Source organism: Dreissena polymorpha, chromosome 5 (assembly GCF_020536995.1).
Source record: "Dreissena polymorpha isolate Duluth1 chromosome 5, UMN_Dpol_1.0, whole genome shotgun sequence".
NCBI lineage: Eukaryota > Metazoa > Mollusca > Bivalvia > Myida > Dreissenidae > Dreissena > Dreissena polymorpha.
In genome coordinates, this window is record NC_068359.1 from 113,697,363 (window position 1) to 113,720,342 (window position 22,980).

At 33.1% G+C, this 22,980-nt stretch overlaps 1 protein-coding gene across 1 annotated transcript; it reads right to left on the reverse strand.

Annotated features, from left to right (window-relative positions):
- Window positions 1-6,137: 6,137 nt before the first annotated feature.
- On the reverse strand, window positions 6,138-8,494 carry LOC127882177 (octopamine receptor-like). Its single transcript, XM_052430669.1, has 2 exons — window positions 8,323-8,494; window positions 6,138-7,761 (listed from the first exon to the last, which is right to left on the reverse strand). The coding sequence occupies exons 1-2, from the start codon at window positions 8,447-8,449 to the stop codon at window positions 6,671-6,673; spliced, it is 1,218 nt and encodes a 405-aa protein (XP_052286629.1). The 5' UTR covers window positions 8,450-8,494; the 3' UTR covers window positions 6,138-6,670.
- Window positions 8,495-22,980: the final 14,486 nt, after the last annotated feature.

Consider the following 22,980-nt stretch of genomic DNA (forward strand, 5'->3'; position numbering starts at 1 on the left):
CACTCGATGTGTTCACATTTTGACCATAGGCTTTGTCAATGACCTTTATAGTATGTGTAGCTTTGATATTATTTATTGCTATCATGTAACTGCATGATTGTGTATATGTTTACAATACACAAAGCATAAATAATGACAAAATATACTGATTGAGCTTATAATAATCTGAGAACTATAGCCAGGTCAATTAAGGACTTAAAGGGATCTTTTCACGCTTTGGTAAATTGACAAAATTGAAAAAAGTTGTTACAGATTCGCACATTTTCATTTTAGTTATGATATTTGTGAGGAAACAGTAGTACTGAACATTTACCATGGTCTAATATAGCCATTATATGCATCTTTTGACGATTTTAAAACCTAAAAATTATAAAGCGTTGCAACGCGAAACGATTGAATAATTTGGAGAGTTTGTTTTTGTCGTTAAATTTTGTGAAACTACGAAGATTGCTTATATAAGGTATAAAATACGTCAAGTATGTGTACTCGGCGGAATAGCTCAGTAGGCTAAAGCGTTTTTACTTCAGGACTCTGGCAGGACTCCAGGGGTCGCTGGTTCGAAACCTTCTCCGGGCAATGTTCTTTTCCTTTTTTTAATTTTATTCTTGAATTTTTACTGGAGCTTTTACGATCCAATGTTTACATTTATCAATATAAAGCATTTAATGAATAAGTTAAAAAATGCCAAAATCTGTGAAAAGGCCCCTTTAAAATACAATTTTGTGTCCTGATTTCATGAAGAAATGACCATGCATGTCCTAGATTTCAAATTCAAGGCCCTGGTGTGACACATTGGTAGCATTACCGTTAAACTGTTACCAGGCTTATGAAATTAGTTTTTATTGAACTATCTAAGGAAATCTAAATCAGGCACTGATTTTTCTTGTTGTAATGCAGTCATAGATCAGTTGTGGCCTCTGGGTAATGACCAATTTTTGCTTACTTGTCACACCATTAAAACTTTCCACGCTTCTATAATAGCAAATCTGGATTTAGGTGATCTTCAATGGTACATTTAAACTTTAGCTCTGTTACAAGAGTGCTGGTAAAGTCCAGTCAAATATTTAAATCTAGGCCATGTCAAAATCAAAGTGTCAAAGACAAATGAAAGATGCGTTCATTAATTATTGTCCAGTTGTTTACTACTGCTGTAAGTTTTTATATAATATGACTGATGAACATCATGTGAGAGAAAATTCACATTATCATTGTATATCAGGTTTAGCAGGCTTTTAGATAACAAAGTATGCTAGTTTTCAATGTCGCTTCTGGGGATCAAACCCGTAGGGCTTTTAGGAAGATTCTGAAATTTTCGATTCCTCGAGAGCAACCAAACCACAAATTAAGTCAAATATTGCCGACTCGGTTTTTTGAGTCGGTTCATGAGGGATAATGGAGCTTGATTGGTCATTGTCGGCTCTGGTACTACTTACATGTACCCCGGGTACTCTTAAGTATACTTACATGTACCCTGGGTACTCTAAGTATACTTACATGTACCCCAGGTACGGTAAATAAACGTAATTGTACTCGGTCCATATTAGACTGTACCCGAGTTGTATTCGCACCCAAAATCCGATGTCGTAAAACGAGCAACCGATTATCTTAAACACACTTCTCTTCAAAAAACACTGCATCAACATGCTTTTTGAGTATGTGTTCCGATAATATAGAGGCCATTCTACAGAAAATTGACATAAATGTGTATATATAATTATTACAAAAAAATAGTCGACAACGACTGATTTAGGGTTAAATTTCCCGGGTTCATTTTAGTATATTTACCGTACCCGGGATACATGTAAGTATACTTAAGAGTACCCGGGGTACATGTACGTAGTACCCGAGCCGACAATGAACAATCGAGCGATACTGGAAGGTGCAACATCTCTCACGCCCCCTAGCATCGCCTTTAGCAGTATTCAATTCTCAACAGGAACGTGCTGGAGTCATTGATCCCGAGGAACAAGAAAAACAATTGATTAATGTTTGAAATAAATAATTTGATTAATGACAATTCTATTATTTGAGCCAGGACACAGGAAATGCGCAGTCAAATCAGTATCCAATTAAATTATTTGTTATTGTCAGAAAAACGCTTTTAAGCAAACAGCTTTCAAGCGACTGCAGGCTGATCTAGATCCAAACTGGCCACAATCGCCTTAATGTCTCTTTTACTGTGACACAGTTCATTTAACTTTAAAATGATAAAAAGTACTAACACTAAGAAAGAGTACAAACCAGTAAAAAGTTTGAAATCAATGTTGAATTTCAGGACAGCTTGGTGATCCGCAAATCCCCGATGAAATGTTGATATCGGGTATCATAGTCATTCAATAAGTCGCAAAATGCTCGAATACAATTTATAAAGCACAATGTGACTTATATTGATAACTAAAAATACCAGTATCCCAGTTTTGCCGTGTCAAGCTGTTTCGATCCAGAAAGTCCTTCATTCTCATCGAGTATATATCCTTCGAATTCCAACTATTGTTGTCATAAGCGGAGATTTAGTGAACAAATAATTCATATATCCTAAATGACAGCTTCTAAATAGCGAAACAAGCCAATTTATGCAGTAAGAAATTTTTGAATCGAGACTCTCATGGGAGCGGCCATTGTTGAATGTTGAAACACGAACGACAACTCTGCTAGGAGAATGTTATCAATGCCGAGCAATATCCTACGCAGTGGCGAATGCAAAAGGGAAGTAACTGAAAAATCGAGTTATCTCAATCGGACTGGCTCGGTCTTTTACATAGGTCGCCATTGTGATTTTTTTTTATGGTTATAATACCTTGGGCGATGCTGTAGCATCGTCAAAAAGAGCGGTGCAGTAAATACAGGCAGAGTGCATTAAACAAGAGAGGAGAGAATTTTCGCTATCTCGAGATCCCGAGTTAGTCACTCAATCAAATTTTGCGTAACATGTGTAAATATTTTGTACGCATATACATAGCTGTTCACAGCAGGCAATGCTCTGATATAACATAACATACTACTATTAGTACTACTATTACTGCTACTGCTACTGCTGCTGTTGTTGTTGATGCTGCTGTTACTACTACTACTACTACTACTACTACTACTACTACTACTACTACTACTACTACTACTACTACTACTACTAATACTACTATTACTACTACTACTACTACTACTACTACTACTACTACTACTACTACTACTACTACTACTATTACTACTGCTGCTGCTACTGCTACTGCTGCTCGTGGCCACGAGATAGAAAAAAGAGGAGAGCAATTTAAAAAAAGAGAAGTGAATGTCCCTATATGCCACCGTATTTCAACGTAAGGGTATGTACATTTTGAAATCGTAACTTTTGTCACTTATTTATTTGGCTGTTATTGTGAAGTCCCCATGCAGGCGAAACTTACCAATCCGTTTCATTTTTGGAATCTAAATACTATCAAAGAATACATCCGAACTTAAAAGGGGTGCATAATACTGATTCAAGCATCGCCTTAAATAAGCAGTATTTTATTTAGTATCTCCCGGATACGTGCAATTAGGTTGAACTGTATTTGACTTGTTATTAAACAAGAATGCGGAAACCGCAAATACAAACCATTTTATTCACATTACGAATACATTTTTACCAGCATACACTTAGTAACGTACACATTGTGATCAGTTACATAAATCTTATTTCTATGTATATCAGTCTTGTACTTTACACTACACAATATAGATGTTTTGTGTATTCTAAACCGTATAATTTATATATGTTAAGTCCAAGGCAATGAAGTAATCAGAAATTTACGAATCGAGATTGATTACAATGAGACTCAACTGTTTGGGAGTATAAAAAATAAAAATAAAATTTCTTTTATTATAGAAAATCGTTTTAAGGTTACAATTACATCTACTTGTTCACATATTTTTGTTATTTTTTTTTGGTAGTATTTAATTAACGGTCGTTACAAAATTACTTTTATACATCACGTGCTTTAAAATAATTTGTAGCCAGTTGCGGCGGAAAACCACCTAGGGTAATTTGAATAATACTTCACTGCTGTCGCACTCAGACTGCTATAGAAACATGACAAAATCAATCACGTATTTCCAAAGGAAATACACATAGTGTCAGTGCCTATCGAAGTGGTGTAATTACATCAATCAATCTCCTTAATACGTCATGTAAGACCAGTTCAGAATGGCAAACTTGCAGAACAAAATAAACGTGGCATTTCTGTACATTTTGTATTATTATGATAAAATTGATGCCCATTACGTTGAATTAACTCTGTTGTTTCTAGAGAATAGTTCATATAAAAGTAATGCAATATTCGTGTTAAGCTAGAGAAGTGATGTCACGTGTTTTGTTTACATTCTCAGAAGTGAGTGCTAATCATATAGTGGCGAAATTAATTCGAAGTACATCGGATAAAACTGATGTATCTGAGTGTGTTTTTGAATGAATTATTGTGCACAGGCAACTAGTTGAAAATGGCGTTACAATAAATGTATAATGAACATAGATAGCAACCTGAAAAAGGAAATCACAATCATTGATAGCACTGACCTGTTGTGGGAAGTATTCATCTTTGGGACAAAGCAACAAGATAACAAAAGGAATGACAAGTTGTAATGTCATCAAGAAAAAATTCGTGTACCAATCTAAATTGACGTCCTGATAAACATCGATCTATCATTGGTAGTTAACATCCTTTGACTAAAACATAGGCAACAACAACATGACAAAAATCCCGGACAGGCAAGTTGCCATTTCCACCGGAAAATATCGATATTCAAAAGCTATTAAAGTCAAGTTGCGTAAAATGCTAACGATGTCGATCTAACAGATTGGGCAATTCATCTTAGTTAAGTAGAATGTAAAACAAGTTGACCAAATCGTGATCAAGTGTTAAATGTGTAATTATTAGCGTTATTGCGAAAATAATAATGAAAAAAGACGGGGTTAACATTTAATAATGCAACTATGATAAAGTGAAAACAAATAGACAGAATCTTAACCAGATTTGTACCAATAACTTTATATTCCACTTTTTAATTGCAAACGATTGTGTGTTTTTTGCGAAACACCAAGGCAGCCCAAATCCATGCAATTTCTAAAACAAAACACACTCTCCGTCCATAATATCATGCGTTTTAATATATTAAAAACTCGTGTGTTCATAATATGTTTCTGCTGATATGCTTTGCGTATGAACTATGAAGTTTAAAATGTTTATTTATCACAAAATAATTAAACAATCGTGGTATTTATTCAAAATCATCAATTACGTTACTTTGAAACATGCGTGCTTTGTAAATCAATATCTAACAGTACTTGATGAATTTAATACTAATACGAGCTAGTTGTAAACTTAACATAGCTTTCCATATTTCAAGTTCATAATTAAGCAATGGATGAGTTCAATAAAGTCTTTAATAAAGTCCCAGATATTAGTTTGATAAATGTGACAAGAAAGTATAAAAATATACTAGTTATACAAGTCTTGAACAAAGTCTGTTACATTACAGAATAGACGAGTAAAGTATACAATCGCACACAGGTTGGTATTGTGAGTAAAGCTCATTGTAAATGAATGTCTGAATTGTGTAATAACTTGTTGCTTAATGGGTTGTGTGGCGTTTGTTATACTATTTGTAAGGTCAGTCAAAACAGTTGTGCTATGTATGTTTGTATTTATAAAATTGAATAAGTAACCACTTGGTGGACAAGGTCTTGATGATTTAGTGGCCTTTAATGCATTAGAGTAACAGTAGAACATAGTCTGAAATATGGATCCTGTGATGATAATATCAAATTATCGTCTGAGTCTGGGACCATGTTGAGATAACAGCCGATTACAGTTTACGCGTTCGATTTTGTTAAGATAACATCGGACTTTTGTCTTGATTTCTGATAAGATAACACCCCGATATAGGCTAAGTCTTGGATAATTGTGAGATAACATCAAACCAAAGTCTGAGTCTTAGATCATGGTTAGGTACCATAAAACTACAACCTGAGTCTTGGATCGTGGTGCAGTACCATAAGACTATAGTCTTAACATAAGACTCCAGACCAGACACGGCATACGACCAATTTTTGCATTACACGGATCTTATAATTTGATTGAAACCGTAATGCATGGGGAACAATATATATATATATATATATTTATATTCATAATTAAAATTGGTTTATGTTAGACATTGAAAAAATGAAAACACATATTAATGGTATAATATTAAACACATGTGCATGTGTAGTATACCTTCGATATACATTTCTGTGATATGTTTCACGTTATCAATACAAAGGTACATAATAGATACATTTAAATGTTTTATTATCCGTCGCTTAGATAATATTGCTTAAACCAAATAAAGTGTCACGAACAATTACACATGTTTCAAAGAATTGGTGGATTGTATTGATGCGTTCACATTTTAGTGTCAATTTTGTAGACTCACTTACTTTGATGTAGTTGTATGCGATAGTCATTACAAAATTCATCGAAAAAAAATATTGACGCTACATGGATAATACTTGATTTACCTTTACAGGAGAATAACATAATATGCACGATTCCTTTTGATTACATCGTATCGTAGCCGAAATTCTCAAAAGATAGCATTGGCACGTGTGGCCAATCATTGACTTCGTGAAGGATCGTGTGGCATTCCGAACGTAGCATTATGAACAACTAAAGTTTGAACTGTTCCTGTCTTTCCAGAAACAGAAAATGTGCAGAAATCCCACTTTAAATCTTTTGTTCATAACACCATAAATGATAGGGTTACAACCACTATTTGCATATCCTATTATTATTGTAAACATATGGAACTCTCTTGGCACATGTCCCAAGTAAAATATTGAAAGTAGCATACTAATACAGTACGGTAGCCAACATACCACAAAAACCAAAACAACAATAATGAGCGAAAATGCAAGTCTTATCTCTTCTCTTCGTTTTGAAGACGACTTTCGTAATTTGGGAAGTTTCGTGTGAACTTTATTTTCAGAACCTTGACCGTTGATTTCCATTTCTGAATTCGATGGTATGACCAGCAACACGTCCGATGATGGTTCAATTGAAATTGATGGCTCTGGTGACCCTCTGCTTGAGTGTTGTTCTGCGGACGAATGTTTCCCGTTTGGATGTAGTAGTCTGTTTCTTGGCTTATGCGTTAATGTCGAATTTGGTGATTTGTAAGACGGTGTGTGTAGGGCGGCTGAGGTCACTGGAACTTTTAATGAGCTGGATATTAATGTATTGTGTAACGGATTTAAGTTTACAGCAGTAGCAGACATTGATTCTAAATCTATACTACAGAGGGTTTTTGCTACACCCTGGTACTCTTTGTTCGGTTCCTTGTTTAAAGTGCTTTTGTTGTTGGATACCAATGGTGCCTCTGTGGCCGCTGTTTTGGTCTTATTTTCTGTCGTAGATCTTAGAGACGACATATTGAAAGTAAAGCGTTTTAATGACGAAAGATTTGGTTCAGTTGATTTATTTTCACTTTGTGTACCAAATGTTGACCTCTTTCTAGTAATTGACGAGGCTTTTACTCGAAGTCTGCTGAACTTTACGGTTCGCAAAATGAACACATTGCAAACCGTCATGACCATTAAAGGTATACCGAAGCAGCATCCAATCATGAAGAACGCGTAGGACATGTGGTTCTGCCAATCAGCGAAACAGAACGAGTGAGAGGGCGTGTATACATATTCAGACCAACCAAGCAGCGGTGGAAGAGAGAGTAGAATCGAAAATATGGCTACACCTGAAATAGAGAATATCACATTTTCATCAATAAATAACACGGTGTATATTATTATTATTATTTATGAATCTTGTTTTACATGCGAAAAACTTTTAGTACTACACAATATTACCTTTACAGCGATAACAATGATTTTTTCAATGTAATAAAGATGCGTCGAATGTTTGAAGTTTATACTTTAACACAGATACCAACAATCACACTGGTTCTTGTAAATCAACGTAATTACGTAATGATAAAGACATTTTTTTGCATTGAATTTTCTAATTACGAATTCAGAGGTTTTATTGTATTCACCTGCGCTTGATAAAATGAAAGTCAAAGTCTTCCTGCAACGAATTCATTACATTTGGTAACAAATAATTATTTTAAATGAAGCATAACTATGGGCGGATGATTTCAAAGTTTTAAGTACATAATAATACTTCAATAAATCAGTTATTGTATTACTATTGCATATTGCGTCTTTAGAGGTCAAAACAAACACTTTCTAACATTAAATGTGAATAAGTTGAATACAATATGAATTTATATAAATTTCGAACGTGCCACACAACTCACCTAAAATCATCAACACAGAGTTTCGGACCGTGTAGATGTCTTTGAACTTCTGTGGATAACACACCATGACGTATCTATTTATAGAAATGTTGCATAACGACATGACGCTCGTAACAAGAGTAATCATGTTCAGAAAGCCAAAGACAACGCATGCGCTGTGTGAAAACTCCCAGCGGCCCTTGATTATCGTGTATACCGTGATTGGCATGTTGGTCAGTCCCACAAGCAAATCTGAAAGACACGATTCACTACATAGTTAATAAAAAAAATTACAAGTTAAATTCACCAATACCCATACATTCTTGGTGAATTGTTATTATATATATTTATATACACAAAATTGTTATAATTAATTACTGATCTCATAACTTATCTACAAAACTCTTGATTTTAAAGCCTCTATAACGCTAAAAATCAACGAAAATTTTCGTAAAGTATTTCTAAAAATAAAGTTAACACCTAAACAACCAGTGTTCCTTTTAGCAATAGCAACAATTTGAACGCTAGATGTGGTATGATTACATAGATTTGTGTAGATACAAAATACTCGTTTTTATTTATTTGTGACACAATTATTTCCATTTTGATTTCCCGCGAATATATCTATTCATACGACAATCGAACACCATGTTAGTGTTCATGTGTCGTATGAATACATATTGTTGTGGGAAATTATCAAAGCGCTGAAGGCACCGAAGATGTTCGCTATTGCATAATTTAACACGCCATTCAATGTTTCAAAATTAATCGCAAGTTTGAAATGAACACACGCCATTTTACTTTATAAAGTGTGTGTCATAGCGCACGGGTCGAGTTTTGTGTGCACTTTTAATCATCCTTATTATTTCATAGAAATAACTAAGACAAAATAATAACAACATGCTTTTTGGAAGTTCTGAAAGCATAGAGAGTATGATGAAAATGGTAATGAGACTTAATATAAAGAAAATTTGCAGTCACCATCATATTAAAGGAATATTTTTTCTAATATCAAATGACTATCTCACCAAGAATATAAATTCATAATGAAAGTTCCGTGTACAAAACTTTTGATTTTTGACACCATATACAAATTCAAAATAAACAATAATCTTCGTATCTTGTATATGGAGAAATAAAAGTATATAAACATTGCTGTTTATGCTTTACTTGATACCCGAGCAGTTCACACGGTGTCAACAACGCTGACATAAACATAGGTATAGAGCACTTATGCGCTTTTAGGCGTAGCTGTTTTACTCAGTTTTCATCTTATTGACTTTTACATAACGCCTACAGACACGCATGAATATTTTCGAATATTTAATAAGCTGATTCGAGATACAACCTCTGAATTTTTGCTACATCACTACGTATGTGCTCACTTCAAAGGATGTCGCACTGTTCAGTGTAAGGAGTTCCGGACTACTCTCTGTATGCTCAAACGACACAAATTGTGGCCCTGTTACAATTACGCGTTACAATCCATCTCGCAGAATTTCACTTTCACCTCCAAGATGAGAAAACAATCATTAACGAAATAGTATAGTATCACGATAAGAGAAAATTGTTTAATTATCATACCACAATGTTTGCCGTACTTGGTCCGCACGTCTAGAAATCATTCTTTAATGTGTGGATAGGCTGCCATTATAAACAAGTTTGCTATTTTGAATTCAATTTTGTATCAAAAAGCATTGTTCTTAAATGTGGCATTTTCAATTCGCAATGAGATTTGTAATGACACTCGTCATGCGAAAATGGGTCTTATTCCATATGCGCCCATCATGTAAATAGCCCACTCAGCTATCTCTCCTTCTGGTAAGGAGAAACATAACATATTGAGTGATTTTAGGCGAACCGCATCGCCTATGGCCGGCCTGACTGCGCAAAAGCACATGTTGGGTTTAACAAACGCTTGCCGAAACGCATAAGACCCATTTTCGCATGACGGCGCTATTGACGTGTGATTTAAATGTGTCGAAAGAAAACTGCGTTTAAATCAAATATAGACATACGATATATTTCGATAGTGAAGAAAGATACTCATAACAAGGCAAATGAGGACACATATGAAATGCTCTCCCGTAGTATATTTTTTATCTACTCACACTAATGTGTGGTTTGACAATGCTAACAAACATTTCATGCGGTGAATATGCAACACAATAGTTTAACTTTTGTTTAATTGTATTTATTTATTTAGAAAAGTAAATTGCTAACTTTATTTCAAAGTCAGCGTATACGCTGACTACATTTTTCAAAGATATTTATTGTTATAAATATATTTAATATAATATATTTAGTTGTTTTCGGTTTTAGCGATTATAAAGCATTTTCGAGGTTGCCTATAGTATGCCTGTAGTAATTGATGAACTCATATCCAACTGTCTATGTATTGAGAACTGTGAATATAAACAAGCTAAACCTTCTATTAACCTTCCACTAATTAGTTGGTAGCACCCGTAAATACAAAAGATCGCCGCTATCTGTTGAGAACCAAAGAACGTTTTCCAGAAATACCCGCTGTAGTAGCCACTCTGGATCAGCAGACGATTTATTTCATAAATCAATCTCTGGGTTAATGGTCGCCATCTTTCGAACTACTTTCAAAAGTACAACAACAACAATAACAGTAGGAGACAATTTTAATTGCGAAAAGTTGAAAAATTGAGTACATGTGTCACGGTTGTTGAGTGGAATAGTGTTATTTTCAACTGTGTACGAAGCATTTGAACTGGTAGTGGAATTACCGAATTGTTGGTGGAAATGGAATTTAGAAATATATCTAGTAATTCATCATCGTGTAGAATTATCATCAGCATCATTTCTGTGGAACATTGCAATATTCAAAATACAAGTGTTTCATAGCTATGGTGCTTTTGACATAGTTCACTAACCATCAAGACTGAAATGTTTCATGCACACAGGTAAAGTAAATAATTGAATTTGTGCAGAATGTTTATTTTTTACAAATTATAATTTAATTTGACCAATTTATTTTAGATAGATTGCACTGAAACTCAAAGTTTAAAGCTTAGTAAGACACTTAAGCCAGTTTTCTGAGAAGAAACAATACTTGTTCAGAGTATAGCAGGCTCATGCGGCCGCTGGTTTATTTATTTTGCCTCGGCCTTTAACCTGGGTCGCTTTGATTTCAGGTGTTTAGCCCCCATATCAACAAGGCTCTCGACCCTATATGTAGTTATTCACATTGTTTAAAGATTTTGAGAATTCTCACTCGGTGCCAGTGGGGATAAAACAGGGACCTTCTTATAGCTAGATGAATGCATCAAATATGCCAGCAACACTTTATAATCAATAACTTTATAATTGATGATTCTGTTCTTTTAACTACATGTTTGTACATTACTAATTTACCAAAACAATGTGAAACACATTTTTATGCCCCCAAAGGAGGGCATATAGTGATCGCACTGTCCGTCTGTCTATCCGTCACACTTTGCATTTAGGTTTCGAAAAAATGCTCATAACTTTTATGTCGCTTCAGATGTAACATTCATATTTGATATGCATGTGTATATGGACAAGGCCTTCCCATACACACACAAACTTTGACCCCTTTGACCTTGAACTTAGGGTCAGCGTTTAGGTTTTGAAAAATGCTCATAATTTCTATTAAAGCGTTTATCGGGGGCGTATGTCATCCTACGGAGACAGCTCTTGTTTTTGCTACTGTCCTCTGCACAAACCATGATATATCTGCATATATGCATCCAACCAAATCAGTAAAACTATTTGTCACTTAATTACAGTAAACTTATTGCATGTTAACTTTTCAACAATGTACATATATATATATATATATATATATATATATATATATATATATATATATATATATATATATATATATATATATATATATATATATATATATATATATATATATATATATAAATATATATAACAGATCTTGAAAAAAACACACATCAAACTTCAAATTGTTTTAGTAAATTATAGGCTTTAATTGGTATTGTGACATTGACACCACTCATGCATGCGACTATACAATTATACAACTATGGGACACATTATTTATGAGAAATTCCAATACATCAATATATCGTCTCAGATTTAAGGCAGATAATCTGGTGCTTTTTTGCTGCCATTTTTACTATTACACATTTTTTCATTTTATGTTATGATGCATTGATCTTGTTTCTAAATTAACCAAGCAATCATGTTAAACTTTTGAAGAAAGATGTTGTCTGATTAATATAGAAAATATAATCACTACAAAGTGAACAAAATTCAGTTGAATACGGTGACCAACGAAGATTTGCCAAAGAGCAATTCAGATCATGATTTAAATTAAATACAAGTAATATGAAAGTCTGCCTATTGGATCCCAGTTAAGAGCACAAATTATATCTCTTACTAGTTGTGCAAAAATCATTTAAGTGTCACATTTCAAAAGAAAATTTATATAAAAAGGTATTATTAATTGTTAAAACGTTATAAAAGGTTATTTCAATTCACTAAAGCATTTAATTACAAGAACAAGTGCATTTTATGTCCATTACAATACATGTAACAGTATTGGCATTGTATTTATCTGCATTTGATGTGCTTTAATACACTTAAAAATGCAGACAAGACACACTTCTAACAGAAACAAATGTATTTTTTTTTCTGCATTTTTCCAGCATTAATACTCTTCAAGTGTATTTTTTATCATCCCAAATACACTTTACCAGGAAAAAGGTATGTTAAAATGCATTTTTAGTTTGTTTTAAGTATATTTTCAAATGCATTAAGACACTCTTTTTTTTGCAAAAAAATGTTGAACAAAAACTTGAAAATATTTAATATACTAAAGTGTAGTAATAATTAAAGTTTTGTATGAGCATCAAAAACAGTGTCAAATTCATACCAGTGCCTTTTTAGTAGCAGTAGGCCTTATATGGTCTATTTGTGGTAGAAATAATGCATTTTGTATAATACAACATACATAAATTAAAAAATATAGCTGCCCATACAGTTCAATACAAGGTTCAATTAACTACACTATGCAAAGTTGAAATATGACATCAAGCTTGGAATAATCTTTTCAATAATGAATAATATGCTGTTTTAATTTATAAGTGAAATAGACACTTGCATATAAAAACTGATTTTACATCAAAACTAAATGTTTAATTTGATTTTTAGCTCCACAGGCCATAGGTCCTGTGTCCATCGTGCGTCCGTGCATTAACTTTTCCTTTAAACATCTTCTCCTAAACTACTAGTCCAATTCTGATGAAATTCCTTAGGAATGTTCCTGGGGTGAACCTCTTTCAAATTTGTTCAAAATATGACTCTGCCCTGGGGGTCACAAAATTGAAAATTTGCTTATATAAGGCCTATTTTGTGAAAACTTTCAAAATCTCCCGTCCATAACCATTGGGCCTAGGGCTATCAAATTTGGTATGTAGAGACATCTAATAGTCCTCTACCAAATTTGTTCAAATTATGCCCCTGGGGTCAAATTTGACCCTGCCCCGGTGGTCACAAAATTGAACATATGCTTATATAGGGTATATTTTGTGAAAACTTTACAAATCTTCTCGTCCATAACCATTGGGCCTAGGGCTACCAAATTAGGTTTTTAGTGGCATGTAATAGTTCTCTACCAAGTTTGTTCAAATTATGCCCCTTGGGTCAAATTTGACCCTGCCCGGGGTCACAAAACTGAACATACGCTTATATGGGGCCTATTTTGTGAAAACTTTAAAAATCTTGTTGTCCATAACCATTGGGCCTAGGGCTACTAAATTTGGTATGTAGTGACATCTAATAAACCTCTACCAAATTTATTCAAAAAATGCCTCTGGTGTCAACTTTGACCCTGCCCCGGGGGGTCACAAAATTGAATAAACGCTTTTAAATCGCCTATTTTGTGAAATCTTTAAAAATCTTCTTGTCAAAAACCATTTGGACTATGGCTACCAAAGTTGGTATGCAGTAACATCTTATAGTCCTCTACCAAGTTTGTTCAAATTATGCCCTTTGGGTCAAATTTGATCCTGCCCCGCAGGTCACAAAATTGAACATTATATACGCTTATATCTTGCTTATTTTGTTAAAACTTTAAAAAATATTCTTGTCCTTAACTCTAGGACCTAGGGCTACCACATTTTGTATGTAGTGAGATATAGTAGTCCTCTACAAAGTTTGCTCAAATTATGCCCCTGGGGTTAAATTTGACCCAGCCCAGAAGGTCACAAAAGTGTACATGTGCTTAAATAGGGCCTATATTTAAGTATTTGCACATGCAGAGAAATTTGTCTCAGCCTTTTTTTTCAGCAGTGGAGCGATACACGGCCATCATGGCCCTCTTGTTTAAATACTCAAAAAATGAAACCGTGTTCATGCTTGCATGAACACAGTTTATAAATGCTGTCAGAATTATAAAATATGCAATTACTATAAATACAAATGCCGGGGAAAAGTGCTTTTTGTACTAAAAAATTCGAATGAATATTACAATAATACATTCTGAATACTTTAGTATGTAATTAACAGTTTTGTCTGAGAAAATCACTAAATTTTATATATTTATTCAAATTCACATAAATCATATTTCAAAAACACATAATTACTTCAAATCCTTTCACACAATACTGAAAAAATGCACAGTTTCTGATTGTTATTGATTCTTTATTAATTTATACATGTACCATTTTTTAATCTTGATGCATCCTCAATTGTATAATGCACATCTTAATCTGTTTTAACAATTATAATATAAAGATTAAGGCTGACTCAGTAAAATAATAATCCATGATTTCTGCAGTACTTGCAGACAAACTAGGAATACTGCTGTGATATTATCTATCTATCTAATGGGATATTAATTTGGCTTCAATAGAAAAAAATCAAAGCATACACATGTATATAATGTGTATGTATATATTAGTTAAACTTAAATTGATTGACCATCGATAAAAAAATATTATAATATATGTATATATATATATATATATATATATCCTTGTAAAACTAAAAATTAAATATGTATGTTTCTATTACATCATTTAGGACTTTTATTTTCAGACAAAGTAGAGTGAAGCTTAAAACAGTATCCAATTGTAACAGTCAATTTTGGGTTAATCAACCTTATAATTATTTTCTGTGTTGGTCAATGTCATAATTGGTATAAAATGTATATTGAACTGGAAGTTTTCTTTATTTTAAATGAAAACATTTGCTTGGTCAGCCATAATTGTCACAATCAAGTGGTCTTTTTACACTGTAGTTTTCAAACTGACTATGGGTTTGTTCTGAGAATGAGCCACACTTAGTATCGTTGGGGAGATGAGTTGTCAATTTTATGTTTATCAGTTTTTCATAATCCAGTATACCTGTAAAAAGGGAATTTGTAACTAATAATCACACAATATACACAATTAAAATTGTATGCATTTAGATTTTTTTAGTACTGCACATTAATCATTTTCCAAAAATATGAAGCAACATTATATTATATAATGCTGCAATACTAAAGTAAATTACTAATTAAAGGTCGCTGATGTGTAGTGGGTGTGGTGTCCACCTAATGATCTGGAGGTCACTGGTTTGATCCCCAGTGTGGGAGCATTCTTAAGAAATCTCCAAGAGACACCCAAGTACTGGTTCTAGGCCCAGGAAACGAACTCAAGAGCATTTCACATACATGTACGTAGTTAGTAATTAGCATTTCACATACATGCACGTAGTTAGTAATTTAAATTTAATCGAACTAAAAATGGGTTAAAACTAACAACTGAAACCCTTATGAATACATTTTATTTTGAATCAAGCAAATGTGGAAATTCATTAAAAATAATTAGTAAAATTTAAAAATTGTACTTTAAAGTAATCATGATAATTTAGATTATTTTCAGAATATTTAATGATGATAATGATACAATTATTTATTCCCTAAATGATAAAAATAAAACATGTAATGTTAATTTATGAAAAAAACGTTTATTTTTTATCAATATCATGGTAATTACAACTAGATACAGGCAATTAGATCAGAAACGTGCATTAATTATATTAATGAACAACGCAGACATTTGTAGTGATTTATGGTCACTATTTGATTAACGTTCTATACATGACCTGTCATAAAAGGTATTTTTTAGCCAGTACTACAATCGGCAATGATAGTCTGTATTGGATACATATTCCAACGTCTATTATCGATTCGCTTCCTCAAACTGAACAAATATTTAATGTTTACATTGCGAAACGTAATGCATCCAGTTTCACTTTCGGTTTGGTTGGTTTTGTAAACACCGTAATTTCATCTTAAAAATTGGATGATAGGGTGATTAAATAATAATGGAAAAGTAAATCACTTGGATAATAGGTCAAAATGCAACACAAATGAACGTTAATAGTGCTCTTAATTTCAAAGTTTCGGTAAAAAGTTTGGCGCTAGTTCAACGCGCATCGTATACAGCCTCATAACAATAGACTGACAACCTTTTGGGTAGTAAAGTAGTAATACAAGGCAATATGGCGACCGTTAGCCACGAGGCCTATCTTACGGAGAAATCCGAGATAGCCGATGTATCACGATTGTGTAGTAGCATGAACGAGGTTAAGAAACAGGTCATTCGTATTATTATTATAAATTGTTTGTTATATTCGGGTTAAGCGTTTATGAAACATTTTTGTCTATCGTATCGCTGTAGTTATTGTAAAACTTATGTTCAACGTTTTATGAATTGAGAATATAAATAAGCGTCAACTTTTTCCCGAATCTATTAACAGCCCCAATTTACGACCTGTACTACGTCATTGAGTTGTATGTGAGAGCGTTACCTATTGCGTTGTTATCGCCCGTGGACTTTCCTTTGTTTATCGACAGGCGCATCTATTAATAGCCTCAAAACATGAATGCCAAAACACCCGCGAAAAAGAACCACGTGACGAAATAGGACGCTAAACGCAAATACCATGCGACTACGACTTTTATTATGTAAGAACGCTCCGCAATTGACCTTTCGACAGCTAGAGTGAAGCCACGCCCACCGATTTCAAGGGGGGTCACTCCGCCGAAGTCCGTCATAAAAATGGCTACGCGAATCGGCCGCATAAGTGAACCAAAAAGGCCTCATGGTATACCAGAAAGGCCATACAATAGTTTTTATTATCATTGAATAGTGGTGCTGAATATAATTATCATATCTATTAAATAGTCAAAACTTTTTTATTAGTCTACTTAAAAGCCGTTAAATTTATCATCAAAGTCGGCAAAATTATCGCCAATTATCGCATACAGTATGAATTGTTCGTTAGTCACAATATTTTTCCTTGAGTAATAGATGTTTCAGTTTTTTAATTAAAAGCCGTTAATTTTTGCAACCGATGGCAACATCGCAAATGTGGCACAGGTAAGTAAATTTATTATAATAGAAGACGAAGAACGTTTTTATTGAAATCCGATATAACACTTATCTACAATGCGTTTGGTCAAAATGACCCGTGAGCATTGTTATAATCGTAAAACATGGTCAAAGTCGTCAAAAAAGTAACATACACAATATATTATTATATATTATTATTTCCTCGTAAACTATCTTCTGCAATATTTAAAATATAAAAAGTTGAAAGAATTTTCATGTACAAAAAAACTCGCTAATCAGACCGGGTTTTCAAAGGGCCATTCACAGTTTGCGGCATCTGTTTTGATAACGGATTAGTAGAAAGCCCACATATGGTGTAAAATGACACTTATTGGCCCCTATTGATAATTACTTGCGCATTTTAAAATAGTTTCTTAACTTACATTAAATTTGGAAGACTTAAACCGAAAGAAATAAAAAATGTTTTATTCTATGTGATATTATTAAAAATAATAACTGATTGTCTTTATTATTACGCATTTCATTAGCATTAAAAAAATCTAGCAAAGTTTATTATGTCTTATTTATTTGCCGACTGCATTAGAATGTCAAATTTATTTAACGTTGGCCACCTTTGAAAAATGGTTTTAAATGTTCCTTTCTAATTTGTCTATATAGAGGATAAACAAGTACAAAAGTTATACTCTTTTTTATAACGTGTCCGTTGCAAAACTTACATTTTCTATTTTCGCGTAGTATCTTATTATAACGACAGTGTTTTGCTTTCGGGCGATCGCTTAATATGTTGAGATTAAGCTGTTCGTGTGGACGACCACAAAGACGAATCCAACGTTTGAATTTTTCAAGATTAGTACCCGGTTGAGGGAACGGAAAAAACGTACTTCCATCTTTTAACCGTTCTGGATACCTTGTGTCTGAATAACAAGTGCCATAACAGCACCTTTTAACCATTTTCTTTGTTTAAAACACAGATTTACGTATAAGCTTATGTGTCGGACAACGGCGAGTTTGACGGACAAAATGGCGGATAGTAACGGGCCTAATCTATGCTGTAATCTGATTGGTTAATAAGCCTGTCAATCAATCGGCTGTCGAAAGGTCAATTCCTTTGAAGCCGGGGCCTTGTGATTGCTATTACGTAAAGAATTGACCTCTAACTGAAGTAAGCAAAGGAAACGCAGCACCTAATTGACCCATTCCTTCTATGTGCGAAGGCAGATTGAATTTTACTAATGTATGGTTTGCCTATTACAACACACATTATAATGCAGTAAATATGCGACTAACAAGTAAAAAACACTATAATTAAACTTTTGTTTTGAATTAAGATTAAGAAACCAAAATTCTAAACCTTATTTCAAAACAGTAAGACTACATTTTTAGAGAATATTCTTGTTATCTTGAAATGTTTTTTAATATTCAGTTTCAGCGATAATGAAACATTTTTTTATGTTGTATATCGTATCATTGTAATAATTGTTGAACTCGTGGTCAAAGTATTATTAATTGAGACCTGTGAATATAAACAAGCGTAACCTTATACTAGTGCGTTATTCTCACCCGGACTCCCCTTTATATAAATGGTAAAATCCGATATATGTATTGCATAACAAATATAGGTTGTATAATTTCATATTTATGTTCGATATTTTCATATACATGTTCTAAAAGTTCATATATGTTTGCACTACTCTGATATATATGTGGAATAATTCTGATATTTGTGTGGTATAATTTTCAAAATATGTGTGTGTTATAAAGTTTCATATGTGCGTGCAATAATTCCATATTTTTATTGTAAAATTTTCATATATATATATCTCCTATAATTTGCATCATGGGAAATGTTTTGGACAGGTGTGACTGAAAAGCGGAGTAAGATTGAAATAAACCAAGTAACACTGAAATTGAACTACGCGAATTCGTAAAATCCATCATGTCGTCATTATGATGCGTTAATTAAAAACGTCATTCCGTTATTTCACGCCATTGACTACGGAAAATGATTTCGAAATATATATGTAATACGGAGATTATATTCGATCAGTAATTTTTATACCGAAAATATCTGCAGTCATATAATTACCAAAAGTATGAGGTGTGTTTATTTTAATCGTAAGTTTGCCTACGGGGAGGATTTGTTATCATGGTCATGCTGACTGTTAAATAATAGTATAAAATAGATCTTAAAATACTCATTTCGATTTTTACATGTTAACACATATACCAGCCGTAAAATTTCTCCCTCTGCTTTCCCTCGCGGTCAAACAATTGAACGGACGGTCATTACAAAAAATTGCAGAGTTTAAAAGTGTTATTAGCAATTCTTATATACAAGTGAACAAAAAATCAAGTCCAGCATAAGAGAAGTGATAGCTGATTGTTGCATAATGTGGTTTATAAACATTTGTGTGAAATATTCCAACATTATGCAGCGTTTATACAATTTTAGTTTAATTAACCAAGACCATATCAGGTTTCAATCGGTTTAATGATCCAGTAGATATTTACACCACGTTTATTACTGCGATTATAAGTCAGACCTTTACAGTTAAATAGTTTATTACATCAATAAAGACACCCTTTTCGTTTCACTGACTGGTTTCCCATGGATGTACGTTGGGAGTCTGTATGTAAAACGCTTATTTAGTTTACACTGTGTTCATTAAATCGGTAAAACATGATATTCTTACAAAGTAGCGAGCTTGTGAATAAACGTGAAACGTGATAGAAGAATTTCATTATGAGGGTTAATGTTCATTCAGAAATGAGATATTTAGGTCAAAAGAAGCAAAACGTTGTTTAAATCTCATCTTCACGACTGAATTAATTCTCATTCACAAATCATAATGTAACTACTTCTATTGTGTAATTATTACGCACTTAACATGAACATATTCATTCACAAATATTGTTTGTCATATCAAACACTCAACAAGTATTGAATAAAATACAAGACCAAAAACTAAATCGCCAGAAGTAAGACCAAACGGCCATTGTAAAAGCCATATTGAATTAAAACAACTAGGCGCACAGTATAAACAAAATAGCTTTACACACTGAATAGTATTATCTATTTGACTTTACTTGAGATTTCACAGGAAGATCAGACTGAACGATCCAGAGGCCATATCGCCTAGTGAATGTAATAAGTCATGTAACTGACATTTTTATACATTTTTACTTTTTTCCATTTTTGTGTTTATTAAGGTGACATACATCAACTGATAAAATATTAAGTCAATCTTTTTGGTAAAAATAATGTTTTTATCAAATTTTCGAAATTGACATAACAAACGCATGTTATTTTCTGAATGTAAAAAGTAGCGTAAGTGACATTTTGTTAAATTTTCACGAGAAGCAAAAAGATGTTTTATTAAAATAATAAACATTTTTCCGTATTCAAATTTTCTGTTTAGTATTATAATAACACTTGAAAAACGAAACAAAACTCCAAATCGATATGTCTTTTTTAAAGCAATCAAAAATTAAGAAAGGAGCAGTTATCATAATTTCAACACTGAAATATATTGAGCGCAAAAAATAATGTAAGTGCTCTTACTGTATTTAAGAAAATGTCTCAAAATATGCTTTCCTGAACAATTCACAAAATGTCAGTTACCCTAGTTATTACATTCAGTAGACGATATGCTTACCTGCAGTCGACAAGCCAAGGATGAACATGTTGGTCAGATTGCGCAGTGCCTTAGACTTCAGCACCACAGCCCAGAGGCAAAGGTTGCCCACAATGGTTACGGTTATGATGACGCACATAATAATGGTCTCTAGCGCTTTTGATGCCGTCGAGACGTTATCGTATGCTGACGTAAAAGCGGGTGTTGACGAGTTCACTGACGACGACGACATTGGTTCAATATTGGTTCAGATTAGCCGCTCTATGTATAACAAACAATTTTGCTTGTATGGACAGTTACATTAATTAAGTTAACATTTTACTCCAGAATCATTACCATGGGAGTTATTGTGTGTGTTTTTCAGCTTGTAGTAGACACTTTTAAGTTATGTAAAATCATAATACAGGAAAAATAATTAAAGTTTTTCAAATGATACCGGTTTGCTAACAAAAACATCTCATTACATGTTCTAAACCTCATACATTTACACATATTACAATATTACATATATTATACTTATTTTATTTTTTCCCACAATTGTTCATGATATTATGGGAACAATGTTAATCCGGAATATAAATCACAATAATGTAAAATAATAAAATAACATATAAAAAATGTAATATGAGGAAACCAACCCTCGGTTTAACATATATACACATTTGGTGTTTATAAAAGAATAGTCAAATATGTTCCTAAAAAAGCAGTTATTTTGCTTCAATTTTTTATTATGTTTAATTAATATTGTTTCATCAAAAAGTGAACGTTAAAATATAATGCACATATTAATATTTTACAATCAAAGTCCCGAAGCTATCACCATTAAGCGTAATTATCGCACAGAATGGATATACATTATCATTTAGTAATTCAATAATCCACCACACTATGTTTTTAAAACGGGAACAAATATACTTACGTATTTTTTAATCATTCTTCCTGCGCGAATCTGTTTATTTCCGTCAACAAACCCCGTGGTAAGGCTTCATTTGCATACCCTTGTTATTCTTAAATATACTCCACAATTCGGTTCCCGCACTGAAAGGGTTAAATATACTTCACACAAGTACCATTGTATGTGCGTTAATCGACACGTGCTTCGGAAATATACACACACCATTAAATCCGTTTTTATATCATTTTCACTTACGTCCGAGTGACTAACATAAAATCTGCTAATTTATTGAGAGTTTTTTTAACGCAGATTTATACTGGTTATTTCATGCAATATGATCTTAGTATTTAATACGAAGTACATGTGTACGCCAATAATGTTTAATTATGTAAACGCTCATAATCCTTGCACGTATGTTATTCTTTATCAATATATGGTTTGGATGATTCCCTTATCAAAGATTGTTAAGTGAGTAAGTACAAGACATGCACATAAAAAGTGTTAAGTAAAAACTCCAGCGACATTTTCGTTTTTGATTAAATAGTTTGTACCACCATGTTAACGCATCGAAGACTCTTCATACATCCTATGTGGCTAGGTAAGGCAGAGATATATAAAGTCGCATCGTGTACATGTGAGTGAAGTAAGCCGAACGTACCCGGCCTAGCCTATTAAATCGATTTACAGTTGTTACAGCATGATCATGACAATCGGATGAAATTTTCAACAAACAAACCTATTAACGATGTTAAGCTCCAATATACATTTACAGATTAGATAC

What these genes read in the sequence shown, in the direction of transcription:
- LOC127882177 (XM_052430669.1), bottom strand. Translation starts at nt 8,449, where the DNA reads ATGATTACTCTTGTTACGAGCGTCATGTCGTTATGCAACATTTCTATA. An exon ending in CTCTGTGTTGATGATTTTAG is followed by an intron (nt 7,762 to 8,322) that starts GTGAGTTGTGTG and finishes TCTCTATTTCAG; the next exon opens with GTGTAGCCATATTTTCGATT.